At 45.9% G+C, this 21895-nt stretch overlaps 1 protein-coding gene across 1 annotated transcript in view; it reads right to left on the bottom strand.

Moving 5' to 3' along the window:
* Positions 1-275: 275 nt before the first annotated feature.
* The window catches only part of samd12 (sterile alpha motif domain containing 12), a 79957-nt gene continuing 58337 nt past the window's right edge, over positions 276-21895 (bottom strand). The window contains exon 6 of the mRNA XM_035620124.2: positions 276-758. Within this exon, the coding sequence (XP_035476017.1) occupies positions 727-758 (32 nt within the window). The 3' untranslated portion in view covers positions 276-726. The remainder of the gene's footprint in view (positions 759-21895) is intronic.

Raw genomic sequence — 21895 nt, 5'->3', positions numbered from 1 at the left:
GCAGTGAGCAAGAAGAGCACCCACGGGAGAAAACACACATTAAAGTGCTTACGATGAAGGAGCTAACATGCCACGCACGGACCAAAACACTGCGGGTTACACCGTGGATGTCACTCTTTACTGTAAGAGTAGGGGGGGACGTTGCTTTGGGAGTTCCCTTGAAGAAAACTACACACATTAAAAACTACCGTCCAACCGCGAGGCGATGGCATCGCTGAAATGCTTTCAGGAAACCCCCCCCCCCCCCCCCCCCCCCCCCCCCCCCCCCCCCCCCCCCCCCCCCCGGCCGAGCAAACGTTTGGAATCTTGGGTAGACGGCGGTGGGCCGGGGGCTGGGCCTCTGGCACGGCCCTCGAAAAGGCAGAGGGAGCGAGGGGACGTACGAGGGGAGTGTAGGAGTCATAGCGTGAGAGGTCTGGTGCAGGTTTGGCTGCAAAAAAGGCCAGAAATGAGTGGAGATGGGACTCGTGTAATGGAAACTGTTGGTCAGCCTCCAGGAATCTGAGCGGAGCTGCGAGGAAACAGCGTGTCAGAACTCGTTTTTTTAGGAGTGGCTGGGAAGAGAAGAAGGCATGGGTACTTTTCCAGATAAGTCTTTGACGGCAGAAACCAACGGTGTGAGGCGGAGAGCGGACGCTTGGTCCAGGAAGAAGTCTGGGGGGATGATCACATACTGGGGGGGTGGTGTTGGCGAGGTGGTGGGCCATCTGCGACTGGGTAGCCAGGCTACGGTGAAGACGGAGCGCACTCCAGAGAGGCTGCAGAAGAAAAGAAAAGAAAAAAAGAAAGATTGGAAAAAGTTAATGAGAAAATAAAAGAAAAGAGGGTTGGGGGACGGGGTGTGAGGCGGAGAGAAAAGTGCTCCCATCGGAAAGAGGAAGAGGCTGGGAGGAATTACAAACGGCAAGAAAGGGGGAGAAATGAGGAGAACAAAAAGTGAAGCGATGACGACCATCACAGGCGGAGTGGGGAAGAGGGCGCAAAGTGAAACTGAGAGGAAATTAAGAAGTTGAGATCAAACAGCACGGAAGAAAACAGAGGAAAAAAAAGAAGAAGAGAAAGGGTCGAGATAACAAGCATGGGCACAGTGAGGCATAAAAATGGATCAGGGGGATGGAATTAGAAAAAAAACAGGGGAGAGAGGAGGGAGATAAGAGAGACAGGATAAAAGAGGGAGGGAGAGAGAGAGAGAGAGAGAGAGGGCAAGGACGAATGAAAAGAGAGGAGACATAATTATGAAATGGCACAAGAAAATCAATGCAGTGGGCATCTCGTGTGTGTGCGTGTCCCCGTCAAGCGCACACACACACACACACACACACACACACACACACACACACACACACACACACACACACACCAGCACATGTCAGTGACACGCGCGCGCACGCACACACACACACACAAAGAAGGATTTCAAATGCAGAGCGACGACAAGGCGGATGAGTCAGGCAGAGAGACAAGTGACATTTAGAGCTCAGTCGGAGCATGTGATGACATGGCACAAAGATCCATGCCAGCCCACGACAGCTTGTGTGTGTGTGTGTGTGTGTGTGTGTGCAGAAGGAAACAGATTTGCGATTTCATACATTTTTTTCCTTTTCACCCGTGGGTGCTGAAGCTTGGGGCAGGGAGCCGACACGGAGCTGACAACTCATGTTCACGTTTTTAAAAGTTGAGGCTGTAGTAAAAAAAAGTCTAGTAGTAAAAATCTGCAGACATGAGTATTATTACTATAACTTCTTTCAATGAATATGGATGAATGTGGGGAGTTTAAAGGCAACTCACTTTACAAAATCTCTAACTACCTGCAGGGGCAGATAATGTCATAATTCCCAGATAATGTAGTAAATACCAATTCTGTGATAGAAAAAATGTAATGAAACCTGAATTTAATAACTTCCCAATAATGCAATGTGTGTTTAATTAACAATGTAATAATCCCTGTACCAATAATGTCATAAAAAATTACATTAACGGGAGTTTATGACATTTTATATTATGATATATTTTTGATGGGGTTATGGGGGAGACTTTCATTACTTTATTGGCTTAACCATATTATTTAGCAGTACCAAATAATGCAATAACTTCCGAATATTGTAATAATAACTAGGCCGATTTTTTTGTAGCGCGCCACCAATGTGTTGATAAAACATTTAATTACATTTTAGTGGAGATTTTTTTACACACACGCACACACACAGCATTAACAGCTATGTGTTATTCATCAATATTATTGACAAACAAACACTGCATGTAAACACCATATCAGGACACACACACACACACACACACACACACACACACACACACACACACACACTCCTTAACTGTATTAGTGCAACGGCTTATCTGTGCAGTGGGACCACACACCACAAAAGGCTGAAATCCATTCCAGTCGTAGGAGGGCCTTGACAGGCTGTTTGAGAGATTCTTCCAATCCCACTCTTCTCCGCGTCTTCAGAGAACGGCGAGAACACTCAAAGCTTGGCTACACACACACACACACACACACACACACACACACACACACACACACACTTTGCACAACCATCCTTGTTCGGACGTCACCTTGACTCCCCCCCAATCACCGTACGATTGCCTGACCTCAGTTCACACACCGTACCCAGGACTTGGTCCCTATGAGGAGCACCGGTCCCCGATGAGGAAGCAAAAACGCGCACACACACACACACACAAACGCGCGCGCACACGGACGCACGGGAACGTTTTCTGGCCGACATCTTAATTTCAAGGATAGTTAGCGCGCGGACACAAAAGGCTGCATTATTTACACTGTCATACAAACACAGGAAACTGTGCTCTGAATCTTAATTTCATGGGTTGTTTACATCGACTCTCCCATCACACACACACACACACACAAACACTCGCACACTCGCACACATACGTGAACGCACATTATTCTGAGTTAGTGGCGAACGGAGGCGAGGCCCAGAGGTGCAGTTCAATGACATACCCCACAATATATGTCAGCGTTACTTCACTTCCCTTGGCCGCCAGCGAGAGCGCACACACACGCACACACACACACACACTTTAATATACGGGATATTTTGCTGTTACGGCTGTGATTACATCGACGGGGAAAAAACATTTCCAGATGATCCAAGGGATTGTTGTCCTCATAAAAACCAGGCCAAACAATAAAAACCTCGGATGCTTTCACTTTCATAATGCGAACATATTTTCCAATCTGGTTCAGACAGTTAAAAGTGTGGAAAAAAAAGAAAAGAAAAGGTGCTGATCATCCTTCAGCTGGAGCTGTGTCCGTGTTCAAGGACAGAAAAAAGGGGGCAAATGACTCAAATGGAATAGAATCTTTTCTTTAACAATAATTACTATAATCTGCCAAACCTAAATGAAACGGGCCCCGCGTGCTCCCTGACATGAGCGCGGGGTGTGTGCGTGTGCGTGTGCGTGTGCGTGTGCCCTGGCATTTGACGGGGGGGGGGGGGGGGAAATTACAATTTCGCCGTGTTTCTGCGGTGTGTAATTGCACGTCTGTGCGAACGCGAGGCCGAGAGGCAAAGAGCACTCGGTTTGTCTCCGGCTATTAAACTAACCAATTACAAAGCCCATTCATCAAGTTTACGTCCCAAACAAAGGGAGAGTTGATCCATTATTAATGTACCGCTCGGCGGTGCAATTCACACGCGCATTCCGTCTCATACCTATATACGTTCGCACATGGATGCCACACACACACACACACACACACACACACACACACACGGAGAAAACGCAAAAAACGATGAATGCGATATGCTTTTACTAAGCAGCTTTTTCTGAGACGGGCAGGTCAAATGTCTGGATCGTCAGAATCTCTCTCTTCTGCCTCCATCTTTCTTCCCCCCGCCTTCTTTCCTTCTCCCTGGATCCGACTCATTCATTTGTAATCAGCACCGTCCTGCTTGTTTAATCAGAGCACACCTCAGCGTGCAGCCGCATCTGCCATCTCTCTGCAGAGCGGGGCGCCTCGTCTCGTGCTGGAAGAAAAATCTGAGCGAGGACATAATTGCACTGATTCTGTCCGTCCAGCCTTGAAGTGCATTCGTTTTTCCGTCGGGCCGGGTTTTTGAGGCTTTCACCTGGTGGTGGTGGCGGTGGTGCTTCTCCTCTGTCTGTTGTTGGGAAGAACCTTGAGATGCGCTTGTAAAGGACAAGGCTACGGGGATGTTGTAGAATTTACTACTTGTCAACGAAACCCATGAAAAAGAAAATCAAACCCAACCTTGGATCTTCTCTCCTTAATAACACCGCTGCAGAGGTCGACACGTGATGGACATGGCTCTACTGTAGTTTTTTAAGGCCTCTTAAGGTTCTGGAGAATTCACTCACAGAAATTGAATATAATCAAGATGTTTTTCCTTCAACCGAGGTTGGCAACTACTATGCTACTATGCGAAAGGCAAACTTATTGTTGGTTATGGTCTTTTCGTTGGATTTCTTGAAAATAAGGCCACATTTGCAATCGTCCCTGTCCACACTAACACACCTGCGAACGCATGTCGCGTGAGCATTGACGAAAACACTGGGCATGTGCCTGCCTGTGTGAACAGGAAGTAGATCATAAAAACTCTGCAGTCGGTTGCTTAGTTACAGAAAATAGTACGAACAAGAAACGGCAATGATGAAACGTTTTCGACGGTGGGCCGTCGACGAAGAGGAGCCGTTTCTGACAGTACGTCAAAGTAACGCTGGTCGAGCCGCGACTGATAAAGAACGAAACAGGAAGTGACTGCGTCATCGCTTGCAGTTTCTGTCCGTCCATACTACAAAGCTCCCCCCACAGTTTTCAAACCTCTTTGTTTTAGGTGCTGGAAAACTCCAGATTTTGTGTGGACGCCAGGCGTAACCGTAGCGGCAATGATGCTGTTTTTAAAAACTGAAACGCAGTTGTGTGGCTGTAGCCCACGACATCGCACATATTGGAGAGACACCAGTGGGCGACAGCCTCTTGTGAGACAGCGGGAAGTGAGCCAGAAAGAAATAATGGTCAAGACATCCCTGATCTGAACAGTTATCCAATTAGAATGTGTGCTGATGTGGTAATGAGTCCTTCGTCCGATCCTCCGATATGAAAGTAAAAACCCCGGGTAACGAGGAGAGCGTCTCTAAGCTCTTAGTTGTCGGCGTCAAGGCGAGACGCGACGAGCCCCCGCCACCACTAATCACCGACAACGAGGAAGAAGATCATTAAAAGAGATGATTAAAAACAAAACAAAAAGCATCTCAGCCGACGCTCCCCCAGAGCAACGTGGCTCTCAAACTTTTCGGCTCGTGACCCCTTTTCAAATGAAGCATGTGGCTGCGTGTCAAAGGTCACGGACATGAGTCGTGAGCAGTTCAAAGAAAGATTGATTTATTTTTTTCCCCTTGTCAGTTTTTCATCTGAGGGATTTTCAGAGAAAAGTCGCAGGCCCACATGATTTAACAATGTTGGCACTTGATGATTCTGCAATATCTGCGAATGCCAACAACAGTATAGTTAAAGCAATGGAAGGATCGTGTTATGGCAAATCCAAGGTATAGGTTAGGTCAGGGTTCCGGGAACTGAAAGATGTTTAGGTTTGGAATGGACCAATAATAATTCCTGGGAATACTGGATGTGAAGGCCAAACATTTAGCATAAGCCTCATCATTACAAACTACAAAAAAGAAGCAACTATAACTATATATATATGAATACAAAGCTAAAAACTTGCCACATCTCTGACCTTAAGGCCAGAGGAGTTAATGATCACCATGGTTGCTGAAGGTTAACTGGTAAGAGTCGGTCAACATCGTCACGCGCTCTCTTGCGCGGTTTAATCATTTTCTTTTCCAACACGTATAAGCCCTCGCGCTCGCCGACTCAAGTACAGCCAACGCTGCCGTGGTCCGGCCTCACCTGCAGAGCAATAATAAAAGAGGGCCACGAGGTAAACTCGCCGCACTTAACGGGAGAATGCGCGGGATCGATTTTGCGTATTGATTTATGTTAAGTCCGCCGTTTGTCCGACTCAAAGGCTTCAAACGGGAGGCGTGGACGTCGAAAACGGGGGGAGGCCGTCGCCTGCAGCTGCATCGCATCTGCCACACGGCGTGGATGATTCATTTCGGCGAGAGTTCAGACAAATATAAGGGAGAGATGTCAATCTATACGTATATATGTTTATGTATATTCATACATATGGAGTTTGGAGCCTCCGTGGCGCTCCGATAAGGTTTAGAGAGCCTTGTCTCCCTGCGAGAGCTCAAAATAGGTCATCTCATTCTGCGACTCCAAGCGAGCGCCCGCTTCTTTTCCTGCCCTGATTTCAACAACATAAACAACTGATGGGAAGTCCCCCCCCCCCCCCTCCCTCCATCTATCTCTTTAAAGAAGAGCTCCTCGTCAGCGTAACCCGGCGAGGTTAAGTAAATAAGTCTATTTTATGCAGAGCGAGACACAAGAGGAATGGCGGAGCTCTCACAGTGCTTGTATTTTGGTATTCCGACTCGTGTCAAGGTGGATTCGTTTGGTACGGTGCCTTTTTTTCCAGTGCCACCTGCCAACGCACGCGCAAACACACACACACACACACACACACACACACACACACACACACACACACACACACACACACACACACACACACACACACTCTTCTCCATGCTTCAGCTTCCTTTAGTCGCTCAGCAGGGGGACTGTCAAACGCCGCTCGGTACCATTTCTGTACTGCGCCGCTCCATCACGCGGGATATATCTCTCCTGCACCGAGCTGTCACGGCCTTCGGGGCTCAAAAGACGACGAGCAAAAAAGTGGAACAGTGAAAAACAAGCCCCTTCGTTTATGCCGGTGAACGTATGCCGATGTCTTCATGCATCTTTATTGACGTGCGCGTTTTTACGTAGGCGAGAGCATGTTGGTGGTGGTGTCTAATGAGACGACCGGCTCCATGCCAGGGGGGGGGGGGGGGGGTCACTCGGCCCAGTTACAATAATCAGATTTTGCTTTCCGCAAGCCAGTCGTTCCGGTTGTAGTTCAAATTCTCTCTCTCCGTCACGTCGGGATCAATGCAGCCACTCTTGTGACGACTCCGCCCTTTAAATGATGACGTGATGTTGGTCTAACCGCCGAAGGCTCTTCACAATATTTCTTTTATATTCTCTTCCACTGTGCACGGTGAATCAAAATAAATGAATTACATTTAAAGCTTCTCTCGTGATTGTAATGTGGTTGGTGGTTTTTTTGGTGGTGATTAAAAGTATTTAATCATGATGAATCACAAGGAATAGACATGATATTGTGTTTTATATTCCAGCTCCTATAGTTTGGAGATTTTATAATGACTGAGTATGAAAATTGTGAAGCCTGTCAACTGACTGAAGCCTGAAAACTAAAGGAACAGGTCAACTTTTTGGGGAAATACTCTCATAAACTTTCAAAGCTTCTTGTTTTGTAAAGATTAAACAAGGTACTGTAGCAGCTTCCTGACTGACAATATATTCAGAGATTTTTTCCATGCCGCCTACTCTCTAATGTCTCCAGTTGTTTTACATAATATTACCATTGAACATAAGTCTGCATATTAATGATCAGGACTTCATTAGGGATTATAGTGGTGGTCTATTGTTTGTTATATTGTTGTTGAAATATCGTCACCTGCTATATAGTTTCGATTAAACAATTTGCATGCAAAAACCTTCAAGCTGTCTCCAATGAGTGATGATTGGTCTCTTTTTTTCAGTTTTATGTGATTATAAACCTAACATCTTTGTGTTTGTGTCAAAATTCATTACATTAACGCTATAAGACGGTTTCTTTCGCGCCGAATGGATAATCAGTAAATTGAGAATATTATCAGCGGATTAATTGTTCACAGAATTAAACATAAGCTGCACCCCGAGATATCGCACATTACGTATATCAGATTGGAGATTCTTATCTATACTGTCTCCCACCAGGCTACACTCGTTATGATTTGCACAGGAGACGGGGGTTGGAGTAAGACGGACTTATGAACGGACCTAAAAGACACGAGAAAAGGTGAAGACGGTGAGAGAGAGAGAGAGAACTATGAACTGACTCTCAGCGCTCAGGTACTCGCTGACACTGTTGAATACCGGAGGAATGGGACCTTGCAAAACCTCAACCTGTGCCGGTGATTAACGACGCCCCATTATGTGCCATTAAACAGCGGCGGAGGAGGGGGCTCCTCCTCTCCCGGTCCCGGCTTTGCGGGGGGAAGGCGCCTTCTACAGCTGCTTTCGGACAGACGTGCACCGAAGTGCAGGCATTTTTCCTGAATTATTGCGGAGGGCGGCTGCGCGCCAGAACGCGAACGTCCACAAATATTGTTCCAGACATTTTCCGCAAACCTGCCAGTTCCAGAAATGTCCCCGCTGCTCCGAAACGTGTCTGACGCTCACAATCTCCACCAACGTTTCCCCTCCCTGTCTTGTCCGAAGGTCTGTTATCGTTATTATTATGTGTTTTTCTTTTTTTTTATATACAAAAGAACTCATTGGAGTCACCATAGAGGGCGCAGCGATAAGCAAAGTACCCTGAGACAGAAAAGGAGGGCTTTTACCATATAAAAGGCGAGGGAGACGAGAAGAGAGGAGGAAAAAAAAAGAGGGAGAAATGGGAAAACGGATAAAGCGAGAAAAGATGGAGGTGTTGGGACGGGGTGGAGATGTGGGGAGAGGAAGATAAAGGCAGAGCCGTATTCTCTGATGTGGCCTCTGTGTGTTGGCTCTTCGCAGCTCCTGCTCTGAGGATTACTGCATTTACACTTCAGCTTAAAAATAGCCCCTGTGATAATTTATTTAGCTGGAGCACGCCATCCGGCATTGTGTACCCAGAGAATAGAATTATGCGTCTCCATGAGATTCTTCCCCCCTCTGTCTCTCTCTTTTTCTCTCTCTCTCGCTCACTTTCTCCTTCTGATTTCGGAGCCGTGATATTTCCCCTCTCTCTTCATATTTCCTCCTCTTAATCTCCAATTCCCTAAGAAAACTCGTGCTCTCTCTGAAAAATCACAAGTAAACACAGCGTCTATGTTTTCCTGCACAATCCTCAGCACGGGATAGGTTCCTGTTCAATATCCTCCTTTCCTAATTTTGGTTACACGAACCATGAACTTGAACTTGTCTTGAAGGAATCCCTGCCACAGTCGGCCATGGATCCAGACCATAATCCTGTGCTCGCTCATCAACACCTCCTTCTGAGTCTTTAGCCTTGTCAATGAATAGAATAGTATAGAGGAGAAGCACTGTCTGTACTGTTATTGGCAAAGTCCTCAAACGATACCTGAGCAGTCATCATAAAAAATTGGCTGCGGCCATTTTATCTCCCGCATTACCATTAATTTATCGCCTGTAAACGGTCGTTAGCCGTGACGTCTCAGTCATCAGTCATCGCAGTCGTTTGCAGCATTAAATTGATTTTACCGCGTGGCTCACAATTAAAAATATAAACACAAGATATGCCTCCATTAAAACAATAGCATCATTGTTCAAGCAAACGTAGTTAACTCAATTCACAGTGAATGAATATGAATGGCACATTCCCTGAAAAAATTATATCCATTCAGTTCATTAGCATCTTTGGTTCCATATAGGAAGTTCACTATGAATACTTGTTTGTGTGCATGAATGTGCTTGTGCAAATTCAACACTTCGATATCACAGTGAACGTTTAACGTGCTTTTTTCCGACAACGTTTCCGTTGTTTTGATATGCTGCTACTTGGAAACTCTCCACGGAGTGACAGAGAGCCAGCAGATATGAGCGAAATTGGCATAACCACAACCCTCCCGCTTCTAGGACAGCCTCCTAAGCCAATGACATACTGCTGAAAGCGAAGGCGGCAAGTCAATTACCATAGTACGATCCAATTTGCCCTTGGGTTATTCCCGTTGAGTGTTTTCTCCGAGCGCACTCGAAAGGAAGCGATCTGCCTCAAGTTGCTCAGCTGATACAGCGGCGTATCAAGACTCGGAACAGGGCATGTTCAAAGTCAACAGCACTTAAACGTAAGATATGAGAGGCCTTCAAAGAGAAGAGGGAGAGAAAACGCTTGGTTGCTATTTTGGAGCGGTAAAAAAAGTGCCACAGTGGCCGGGGTTAAAGGAGATCATCAGTCTCCGCGGCGCGGCGAATCTCATTTTCCGCAGGAATGTGATGACTCGACAAACAGCGGAGGACGGCAAGTGAAGTGAACGGTGGGATCGGGGGGGGGGGGGAAGGAGTCGCAATGTATTCCACTCAGGGTTTTCACTTCTCTGCCTGTGTCTGTCATCTCCTTTATCTCTCGCTGGAGAAACCTCAGAGCTGTTGGGTGAATGATGATGACCTCACATTGCGGCGCGGCTCAGAAACACCGACAACTCCTAGTTCCCTTTGTCCGTGTCGTGATGGGATCTTATTTCCCCTTTGCCCTCTGCTCCTATGTCAACGTCGAGCAGGTCCGTGGTGAGAAGGAGTCCTTATTTACTGTAACTACATCTTCCGATCTTTTCCATCCTCACATTGATAATGTTGGAAGAATTTACCACTTTAAAGACAAAGCCGGCATCTCATTTCTTTCTTTTTATTGTAAATCCAGCTGGGATTTGCTCTAGTCCCCGTCGAGGGATAATCAGTACAGTTAATGAATGGATGTATATCATCACAATTTTTCTATTGCCTTATTTTCAGATTGCATGTTTACTTATTTATTACTTTTTTTTAATTATGCTTCTCATTCCTAATATCCCCTTTGCTGCCGTAACACAGCACACTTTCGTCTGCTGTGGGACTAATAAAGGAATCTCTTCTCTTCCCTGAAAACCTTTGTGGTTTTGAAAGGATAAAACAAAAAAAAAAGCCCAAAAACTTCACAACCCTCTAAAGTCTTGAGATACAGAGTTTCTGTGTTGCCCTCGAGCCCCGAGCGCACTTTGGTGTGCGGAGAAATGCAAAGCCTGACAGGTCAAAATAAGCTATTTTATTCATCATAGTGCAGCGTACCCTGTCATGAAGGCCGTTTGGACCGGCTGCCTCAGAAGATTGTTTTTTCTCAAGCCTGAGGAAATTTTTTTGGGAGAAGAGTGAAAAAGTAAAAACTAAGGGTGGATGCTGGTGTTGCCTTCTCATAGGGAATCGCTCTAAGAACAGACAGCTGGACTCTGGAGTTGTACCAACAACGCTTAATTTAATCTAGACAGGTAATGAAGCTAATGAACCTAATATGTTCAATCACTACAGAACTCTGGCAGGTGTAGTTCCACTCATCGAACAGATTTACCTGGTCCATAAAAAACACTTACCCTACTGCTTCTTGATAATGAATTTCGTGGTTTAACCATTTTTCTAGTATACAGTTGTAAGCATTTTAATAAAACCATAAAATGACTTGTGGAATTATCATAAGCAAACTGCTGGAAAGCAAAACCCTGGACGGTTTCTTTTGTGTTTTTCCCCCCAATTTCCATTTAATCTGACTCATGCACCCGCTCTGTCCCTGAAGGCACCACCGCCACTGATAGAATCATTATCCTCTTTCACACAGTGACAACTTAAAGAAGCAGCCTTCAGCATCTGGATGCTGTTACCAAAGGTACGTTATTATGAAACGTACATCCCTGCCTTAATCTCACCGATGTAAGAGATGTAGTGGAGAACTCTCTCTGGGGAGACGATGGCCCTCATTGTAGGAACCGTTCATACGAACAGATTTGTTCTTGGATCGGGGGTACGAGCGATTCGAGAGAACTTTCCGCATTCACCAATTTTCTCGTATTTTGAGTTTTCTATCAAGAACGAACAGAATTTACGACTTGTTCAGAGCTGTCGTAGGAGTCACATCAATGTGTCAGCTGTTAATCACGAAGAAAAGCCTTATATGGTATTTTTTGGGGCCATTGATTATGCTACTTTGCCATCTTTGGGCACGCTCCCTTAAATAAGCACAGGTAAGAAGCGTCGGATGAATCCTACGTTGCATGTTCGCACGAACTCACGGTCCAAACGAATGTATGAGAAATTTGTCACAAGAATACGGAAAAATGTCCTTGCATGAGGCCCATTGTGTGCAGCATAACCCAACACCATGAAAAGAAAACTCATTTTCCTCTTCACTGAAAACTTTTGGAAACAATATAATACCCCCCCCCCACCCTCCACCCCCCACCCCTGAGTGTCTCTGGTACTTCAAGTTTCAACTGATTTGATTGCCAGTTGATTAAATAAGAAATCAATTCTACAAGCACTTAGTTCTGCCGGTGCACACGAGCCAGTAGTCGGCTGTTTAGAGTGTTTGTGGGTGTGACCTCAAGTGTGGAGGAGCTCTCGTGTATAAGCAGACAATATCTGCATGTGTTCGCTGCGTGGGTTTTGTGAGAGGGATCATCTTCTTCGAGGCAGATAGCAAACTCCTTTCTTTACTTTCCCTTTTCTGGTAATCAGAGAGCAGAATATGTCGGTATACCTTCACACCACACATTCTGGCCCGTGTTTGGAGGAATAACAATGCACATTCAATCTTACGTTGCTCTGCAAGTTAACTATTGGGGAACATGCTAATTTGAGAGCATATTTAGAAAATTTGAAAATGATCAAACTCATTAGGAGTAAAATCCTCATATATTTGGGTTGAAAGGAAACTGCTCACCCTGGATAAACCTCCCGTCTGTGATATTCAGCGCTTTCTGTTTTGTGCAAAGACCACTTTGGCGAATCACCCACCCCGCCTGACACCGCGTTATCTACAGAACGTCCGCTCAAGCTTTTCCATAGATTTCCTCGAGCCGCATCTGACCAACCCCCAGAGAACAGGAGTGAACCTGTTGCATTCAATTTGTGTGGGAGTAGAGTGCAATACAGATAATGATAGCAACGGCATAGTAACCGCAATAGAGCGAGTATCTCGAGGCAAAAGAAAGAAGAAGAAAAAAAGAGAAGAGAGCATTATTTCCCTTCCTCAATAGACATGATGTTTTGTGGCTGAATTGCAACAAGACGTATCTTCTGTTGTCGGAAGGGAAATCTGGGCTTTCTTTGTAGACCCGGCAATTCTTCTCGCCTTCAAAGCTGCTCTGATCAATATTATTCAGGTGAATAATGGGTCAAAACGCAACAGTATGTGCAATATAGATTTTCTTAGAGTAATGAATCCATAAATAATCATCACTAGACTGTGGCTCCCCCTCAGCTCTAAGGGATCGTTTGGCATCAACGCTGATAACTGAACTGTTTCCGGCAGAAAAGCTGTGAAGACCTCAGAAATTCTGAAGCAGCGTCAAGCATGTAGTGGATAAAGAGCAGGACATGTCACTTTTTAGTGGTTGGTGGGGACCAAAACATAGATAAAAGCAGCATTAATACTGGGCTATTTTACTATGTGGACAGAAAATGCCCCAAATTAAAAACTAATATGTCTAATAAGAGTTGTCTTTTCTAATTGGTTGCACCGCCACTTCCTCCTCTTCGTTTTCCACAATTTTTTTCTCTTTCTCCTCCTCCTCCTCTGTGGCCAGTGGGGTCTCAGGGTGCTGGACCTTGTGAGGAGTTTTCCCGTCTTGACGTCAGCGGCAGGGCTTGGGGTATTTTTCCCACCAATCGAACTGGCTTCTCGGCACCTGTCTTATCCTCTGGAGGGCATTTGGTCGGTTGGTCCTCATCATCTCGTCTTCCAACCCTTCTACTCCATGGAGTTTCCGTGAAGGAAACAGTCTACTGTACCATGTGAGAGCACAGAATTAGCTCACGATTAAGTCAAGTCAATTATCTTCTCTACAACAGGTACCAAAAAAAAAACGACTGCAAAATCTGACGCTAACTCTCTTAACACCTGACAAGTCTTCAGGGTTAGCTTTCACACTGTGTACGGCAGTGAACAGTCTTCATGTGCTGACACTGGAAATCTTCCCATCAGTCCCTCACACCTTTTCGCTGCTTCAAAGTGAATTGTGTATTCCGTGCGCGCCGTGCCGGCCCCTTGCTGAATCGGTAGCCTTAAACGTGTGTTTACCAGCTGGGGGTCGGAATACATGACGAGGCCGCTGGATTCCCGGCGGGGCCGCACCTGCCACTGCTACGCCGCATCACCCTTGAGCTAGACACCTTAACCTTAACACAGCACACAGTCGAGTACGCGATCGCGTCAAGCCGGCTCTGTGTGTAAATGGATTTAATGTTGGTGTCAGGGTGTGCAGGTCCCGGTGGAAACAGATTGGGAATCTGCAGGCGGTGTAGGAGCCATATGATGAATATTTATCATCATATGTGCTACAGATCTGGGGAGAGATTCTGGAGATTGTAGTAAAGTATTGCCCTGGGGAGAAACTAGTATATACAGCATATTCATTCGCCACCTACACTACCATATCTTCTTCTACTACTACTACAGGGAGTCGCGTCCCAGCATGCCCTCCAGTAAATGCACAGTAGTTAGAGCAGTATGTGTGTGGGCATGTGTGTTCAAATTACACGCAAATTACACCGGGCGTGACAAAAAGCGTTCCCGCTGTGAGGCAGGATTGCGCTGCTCTCTGGTGTGTGTCTTCTCTCGACAACACGCCCTCCGGTTGCCTTCACCTGTACGTCTGCCTTCGTACGTCTGGGTCAACGCGCGTTGGGTACACAGAGGGAGCTTAATGGGCAGCAGATAGTGTGTCTGCCTCACCGCTGGCGAGCACCAGCGTTGTTTACCAGACGCATTAGACACACAGTCGGCTGAGCGCCGCTCGCCGAGAGAAACGGCAGAAACGTATATCCATTTGGAGATGGTTTCCCCCCGACATCAGACACACTTGAGATGTGATTTGTTTGGATTGCCCGATACTTGAAAAACCGCAATATTGCGAGGGCCTCTTGTAATCAAGCACTCTTCTTCTTTTCTTTTTTTTTCCTCAAATGAGACGGCAGTTATTCCTGAACCATAATTTATCATCCTGCCGCTTGACCTCAGGTTTCAGAGTGTCAGACACGAGGAGATGTGGAGGAAAAAGATACGACAGAGAGAGAGAAATGTATCGGATCAGTAACCGTAAGGCATATAAGTCTGATTCCAAACATGCTGCACACATTTTTCACAAGATCTGGCGTGGCACTCATTGATCGCTGTTGCCCAGTTTAGAACAAACAGCCAACCAATCACGGCTTTCGAAGGTGTAATTAATACGGGGGACGTCATTCTTTTTGTGCCAAGGCCAAGAGAATAGTAACGGAAATACTCATAAACAAGACGTGGTTACAAGCGCATGAGATCATACGTATACAGTAACGAGAACTCCTATTGCTTCTGCACAGATATGGGCTGGATACAAAAAGCAAACATGAACACAAAGTCAGACTGAAGAGACAAAGTGTATAGTTATCTGTCATTAGGGCAAATAACTGGAATGTCTATATATATACTGCCAAGTATACATTAAAGTTCATTAGCAATACAATTCGCTGTGTCAACTCAATACAGTTCACCCTGTCTGCACCAGCTAGAGTCTCTCTCTCTCTCTCTGTGTGTGTGTGTGCACTTAGCGGAAGGTTGCAGGAGTTGTCCTCAAGAGTACATGAGAACACTACACACAGACAGAAGTGAAGAGCTCCAGCTCTAATGCCGCTGAAGAACCGGTGAAATAGATTTGATATTCATCTGTTTTCCATGAGAGTCTGCGGGGGCCTTTTATTTGAACAGATAACTGCAGTCAAGTTCCGTGGTGCAGTCTACTGGTGTAGGAGTAAAAGCAGTCAGCTTTCTGCCAAAGTACTTGAATGCAACGTTATTTATTTTAAACCACGAGCGGTCTCTATGGGGAGCGAAGACGAAGACGGGGAAAACATTTGCACACGCGATGACTAATCGTCAAAGGCCTTCTTCGCGCACGCCCTGCAAATAAACATGTCACCTGCCTCCACCGCCCACTTGACGCCGGGCAAAAACACAGTGAGAGACATCTGCCGTGTTGCTGGATGGCGGCGTTGCCCTCCGAAATCCGCTGCAGCCAATTGGGAGCATCAGATGTTGCGGGGAGCTTTCGGTTCACAACGCCGCTGAACTACCACCAGTCAACCGGCCATCTTTAGTCTACTGCATTGAATCCATCATCCTTGCATGGCTGTGAATGTTAATGTGGTGAGAATGTCAAGGTATAAGCCACTGGTAGTCATACAGGAGAACACCTGCTACGGACACAAATAATATACCAGCTGTTTGCCAAGGAGAAGTAGGAGGAGGAGGAGGAAGAAAGAGAGAATGGGCTTTGGAGAAACAAACGACACAACGGCGAAGTAACGGCAAAAAAAAAATCTGTGCTACAGATGGGAGGGGTGACAAGAAGTACGGATGGAGCAAAGCATTAGGCAAAGTGGGAGGCGTACAAAGACTCAGCATTTGAAAATGAGTTAAGCGAACGTGTGCGCCAGATGGTTCGAGGCATAAAGTTGAACAACTAACAGAACACCAAAGAAGTACAGACACATACGTGTACTTTGCGCACGTTTCTGCATCTTGTTGCAGTTGAAACCACACCCATCGCGCTCTATGTGGGTCAAAACAAACACTGAATTATTCACAAGTGCTACCTGACCGGAGAGCAAGCGTTATCAAATGGATCAGGATGAAATTCAGGCGGGAAAGTGAGCCAGTGCTCTAATGAAGGGGCCATTATATATCCTTCTGTTAACAACCAGGGCTTTTTTTTCCGCGTCTCCCCGTGTAAAGGGTGTGTCTGCGGAAAAAGTTGACTGAAGTTCACTGACAGAAATGCAAATCAAATTTTTTCTATTTCTTTAAAGCACCCACTCCATAATGAATGAGACGGTCTCAGAAAAACCTGAGGCTGCTTAATTGCCAACCCGAGGAGAAAAGATAAGTAAATTACAGCGGGCAAGAGCACGAGTGTAGGACGAGACAGAAACGGGTTACAGACGAATTGGTTACTTTTAGTTCATTAGCAACAGACAGGTGCTTATTTTCCAAAAAACATGGAGCAGCACCAGCATTTATTTGAACATAAAGCTTCGGGACACTGTCCTTTTTTGCTCCGTTTTGTTCTCCACCAGCTTCTGTGGGAAATGTCGGCCTGTGCCAGCAGCTAAATGCCTCACTGTGTTCACCAGTTAACGGCCAACTTGAGACATTGAAGCTGCAGGAACTTGAGTCCAAAACAGTTGGCTGAAAGAAACTAAAACACAGTTGGTGGTGCTACTTTTTAACTACAAGCAAGTTATTTGACTTCAACTCTCCAATTGTCTAAAACGTGAAATTAGTTTTTCGCTCTCTCTTTGGGGTGCTGAGATTTTAAAAAAAAAAAAGAAGAAGAAGGAAAACCTTGCTGCAAAGCCACCTTTGAAATATCGTAATAAACAAATTTGAAAAAATTACAAAATATAATGAGTTTGTGTTTCCGCCTCCTCAAAAATTCCACAAGGACGAAGCAAGTGAGCGAAACACAATGAACACAAAAATTGCTGGTTGAGGAGTTATGCTTTAATTTAAGAAGCATAAACAAGCTAAACCTAATTTGAATGTTATAAGGTGTTTTAATTAAACCTTATGATTTGCATTGCTAATCACAAGGAGCCGAATAATTGTGTAATTTTCCCCATCTAAATTGAAGCTCTACGTATTCTAGCTATCCCTGTGCATGTGTGCGAGTTGTTATGTTTGTGTTAGTAGGCGCTTGACAACACAAGTGTACATGTGTGTGTGTGTGACGGGGGGAGCCACGAGGCTGTGTATCAAAAGCTAACAACGTATGCTCGGATGCCTCTTTAAATGAATCATCTGTCTTACGGAGAGAGCGCTGACGGGGAGAAGAAAAAACCCTACTTGACCTGCTCTAAAGGCGAAGACAGGAGCGAAGACAATTGCGTGTGTTAAACCCACTGCCGTTTAAAAAACAAAAGGGATTTCATTCTTCATTACTGGCGGAGGAGAAAATGAGTTTGTGTCCACGGATCAGCGGCCGCCAGGCGGGCAGGTATGGCGTGCGAACCACCTTGCACCTCACTCCGCCTGACAGCCAAATAACCAGGACATAAATCAAACCAAATCACACACCGGTCCGACACATTGCAAGCCCGTCGCTGGCAAACTAACTGTGATTCCGCCGGGTTAGTCAGGTAGAGGGAGTTGATGGACAAATAAGCATTACAGCCCTCGCCTCCTTATCTCCTTGTTCTGCTGAAGTGACTGCACCGCTGTGATTGATGGCTGAATGCAGGCCTTAATTTGCAGGGGGTGGAAAGACGGGAAGCTACGGTGCCTGACGAAACAGGAACAAAGGGAGAGGAGATACACTGTACGCAGACGGACGACAGGAGGCGAATGGAGATGTGGAGATCCATTGTTAATCCTCACAAGAGATTGGCTGACATTTGTCGGAGCAGCGGGACACCGGTGTCTGGTTGAATGCCACTGCACATGTATGGTGGTGCGTTCTTACTTCGTCGCATTCTTTTCTTTTTATTTAAATTTAAAATGAATCCAGCTTAGATTCAAGGCTGACCCAAAAGGCTCAGAGGCTTTGCAGCTTAGTTCATTGCCGGAGTAATCGCCGGCAAATATCTGCATCCAAAAAGTACTTCCTTCTCTTTCTTTTGTTGTGCGAAATTCTGCTCGGACTGCGAGACGGTGTGTCGCTACTTTTAAGAGTCGAGCGTTGACTCTGCCTTGGCGAGCGTGAGCAGTCGAGCTCATGCGGAGGTTCAAGTGTAGTTAGAATAGAACAGCTTAGGAAGGAGCCCAAAAAACAAACTTCTATTATCTTGGGAGGCTTTCTCGCCCGCCAACCGTTGAACAAGTGTCACTTCTCAGCGAGATAAAGGTTTGAAAAGGCCTCAGAATGGAGAACGGAACGACAACGCCGTTCGCCCCGTTCAGATTCGAACGAGCGGCGATTCCGTCGAAGCCGCCAACGCCTACCTGGGAATCCTGAGCGATACTGCTCGACCATCATCTTCAATTCATACCCTCCCTTTCTGTTGCCACTTGCCCCCCCCCCCCGCCCTTAAGCTTCCCCCCCTTCCTTCCCTAGGGGTCTGCGGTGTATTTAAGACGAGTCAGTGGCAGGTAATTACTGCCACCGCCGAAAGATCTTAATCAAGGTGGAGATGCTATAGAGTCGCGGGGCCCTAGGTGACTGTTCAAGGATCGTTAATGGTGCATTTTGCACCACACCACCGCAGAGGCGACCGAGAACACTTGTGAGATAATGCACACGGAATGGGTGCTTTTTATTTAAACCACCTCCCTTAACACACACACACACACACACACACACACACACGCGCGCGCTTGTGCACTCTGCGCAAAAACCTACAATTACAGAAGCAGCCCCTTCGGGCAATTTAGAAGCGGGGGCCGACACAAACGAAGGTGTTTACATCATCAAAACGCTGCTGCACTAAGAAGAGGAAATTAGTGTCGTTCGTCAAACGTCAAGATTAAGAAGCGCTGACTCGGGCTGAACTCCGTCTCGATGCCGAACGGAGCCCTTCTTCGGGGTTTACTCCCGGCACGCTATCGTGTGTGAAGGAGTGAAGTGTTCTTTGAAAATGTGTCGTTTTTTTTGTTGTTTTTTTGCTTAGTGGCAAAGTATGAGGCAATTATTTAGACCTTGCCCGATCGAACAATGCTTTGAATTTTTGCCCCCCTCTCGGCAATGACAACCTCACGGTGCATGGCTCCGCTGTGCCACTGGACTGTTACCGACGGCGTTTTATTCACAGCTGCACTTCGAGCTTTGTCGAGGTTGAACGAGGTTGTTCACTGGTCCTCTGTGGCGCACTCGGTCAGGGTGCTGCAACTAACGGTTATTTTCATCATCAATTAATCTGTTGATTATTTTCTCGATTAGTTGTTTGGTCCATCAAATGTCATAAAAGGGTGAAAAAATGTCAATCGTGTTTCCCAAACCCCCAAGATGATGTTTTGTTTTGTCCACACACCAAAGATATTTAGTTTACTGTCATAGAGGAGCAAAGAAACCAGAAAATATTCACATTGAAGAGGCTGAAATCAGAGAATTTTGATTTTAAAAACTACTACAACCGATTAATCAACTATCAAAGCAGTTGTTGATTAATTTATTAGTCGATTACTTGTTTAACTCGGTAATTGTAAATTAATGACAGACTTTGGCCACTAGGGGCGTTGGAAACAAAATTTGACATATCTCCTTAAAAGATCATATCAGCAAACGGTCGACCTATTTCTATCACAAAGAAGACAAAGCAACATTAGCATTCAATTACGTGTAACGCATGTAATTCACCTCATAGTTGCTAACTTTGTCTCGTTAGTACGGTCTGAGGGTTTATAGTACAAAACATAAGAATTGAAAATGTGTTGCCTGTTACTGCAAGGCATCACAAAGTGAGAGCAGTTAACGTGAACCAAAACAGTAAAGTTGTGCTTTAAAATAGCACAAAAAATACATATATATATATTTTTAAATAAATGCCTTTGTGCTGACGTAGACGTATGTGTGTAATTTACAGTATTACTACTAAACCCTAACAGAAAGCTGATGACAGCTTTCCCTTTAAATAAAACCCGGGGTCAAAAATTGCAGACCACTGAGACGTATTCCACTTTTTTTTTCTTTTCTTCCTGTGCACATGTAAACATTTGGATTCAGATTTAGATCTCCGGAGAGGAACGGACTCGGTGCTGCTGACATGCGAGAGTCATACAAGCGCTCAGCCTTAAGCACGTTTATTCCCCGGGAGGTAGCGAAAGCTTATGTCGCAGCGACAGTGACATTTTGTAAGCCCTCGGAGGAATAGCCCAGTAAAAATGAGATGCCACAATGATTAATAACCATAAAAATACACACATATTTGACTTGAGGTGGCAACACTGCGGATGCCGTGTAGCGGTGACGGAGTTGGGCAATTTGTGCTCTAAAGGTGCACAACGTGGGGAGGCCATTTTCTGTAAAATGATGTTTCCAGCTGAAGCATATATTGGTATTCCTACAGTCCGGGTAATCATGTAGACACCGTCTTCCGAAATCAGATTTTAAAATCAGAGTGGATTCAGAAATGGCAGTGAGTCAGTATGTGTGGCAACTATTTGCAGGCCTGTATAAGTGTGAGCGTTTGTATTCCAACAGGCTGTGTGCTGTCAGGCGGTGTTGTACAGCGTTGAACCATTCGATCAGTCTCGGGGAATAGAGTGTGTGAGTGTGTGAGTGTGTGAGTGTGTGTCTGCGGCGCGGTGCACGGTCACCGCTCCTCTCCCAGGAGCCGGTTCACTTTAATTGAAGCTGCACTGAAACACGAGCCCCGGCGGCACAGTGGCTCGCACGACACACTATCTGCTATCTGCGGCATCTCTCTGTCTCCCGTCGAAATGGAATAAGACCGACGGCCAGCGGCCTCCGGAGCCGCAGTGTGACGAGCACACGTAAAGAAAAACACACACACACATGCAAACACACACGGACATTTAGTTATCAAAAAAAACAAAAAACACTGTCTCTTACAAACAAATATACACACAGAACAGCATATCAACAGTTACACACACACACACACACACACACACACACACACACACAGAAAGTGTGATAAAGTGGCTGTGGCTCTCCATCAACCAATAAATCTCATATTGGTCTGCGTTATATTGGCCGGAGCGACCGCCAAGCAGAGACAAGACGAGAGAGAAGCAGCGAGGGGAAGGAAGGCGACGGGAAATGGGAGGATCAATGGAAGCCAGAGTGAGCAATGAGAAGGAGAGGAATGGAACGAGGAGCGGAGAGAGAGAGAGAGAGAGAGAGGGGCACGTCGAGGAAGGTAGAGATGGAGAGAAGATGAGCAGAGGGGGGCGGCGGTGAGGACGGACAATTTATTGTTGCAGCCTCTTTTTTTGTGGTTTTCACTCCACGTCCTCGTTCAAAGTGGGTTGAACCA

Source organism: Scophthalmus maximus, chromosome 22, assembly GCF_022379125.1.
Source record: "Scophthalmus maximus strain ysfricsl-2021 chromosome 22, ASM2237912v1, whole genome shotgun sequence".
NCBI classification, from domain to species: Eukaryota; Metazoa; Chordata; class Actinopteri; order Pleuronectiformes; family Scophthalmidae; genus Scophthalmus; species Scophthalmus maximus.
Note: the sequence above shows the minus strand (reverse complement) of the source record. Positions and strands in the feature narration are given on the sequence as shown.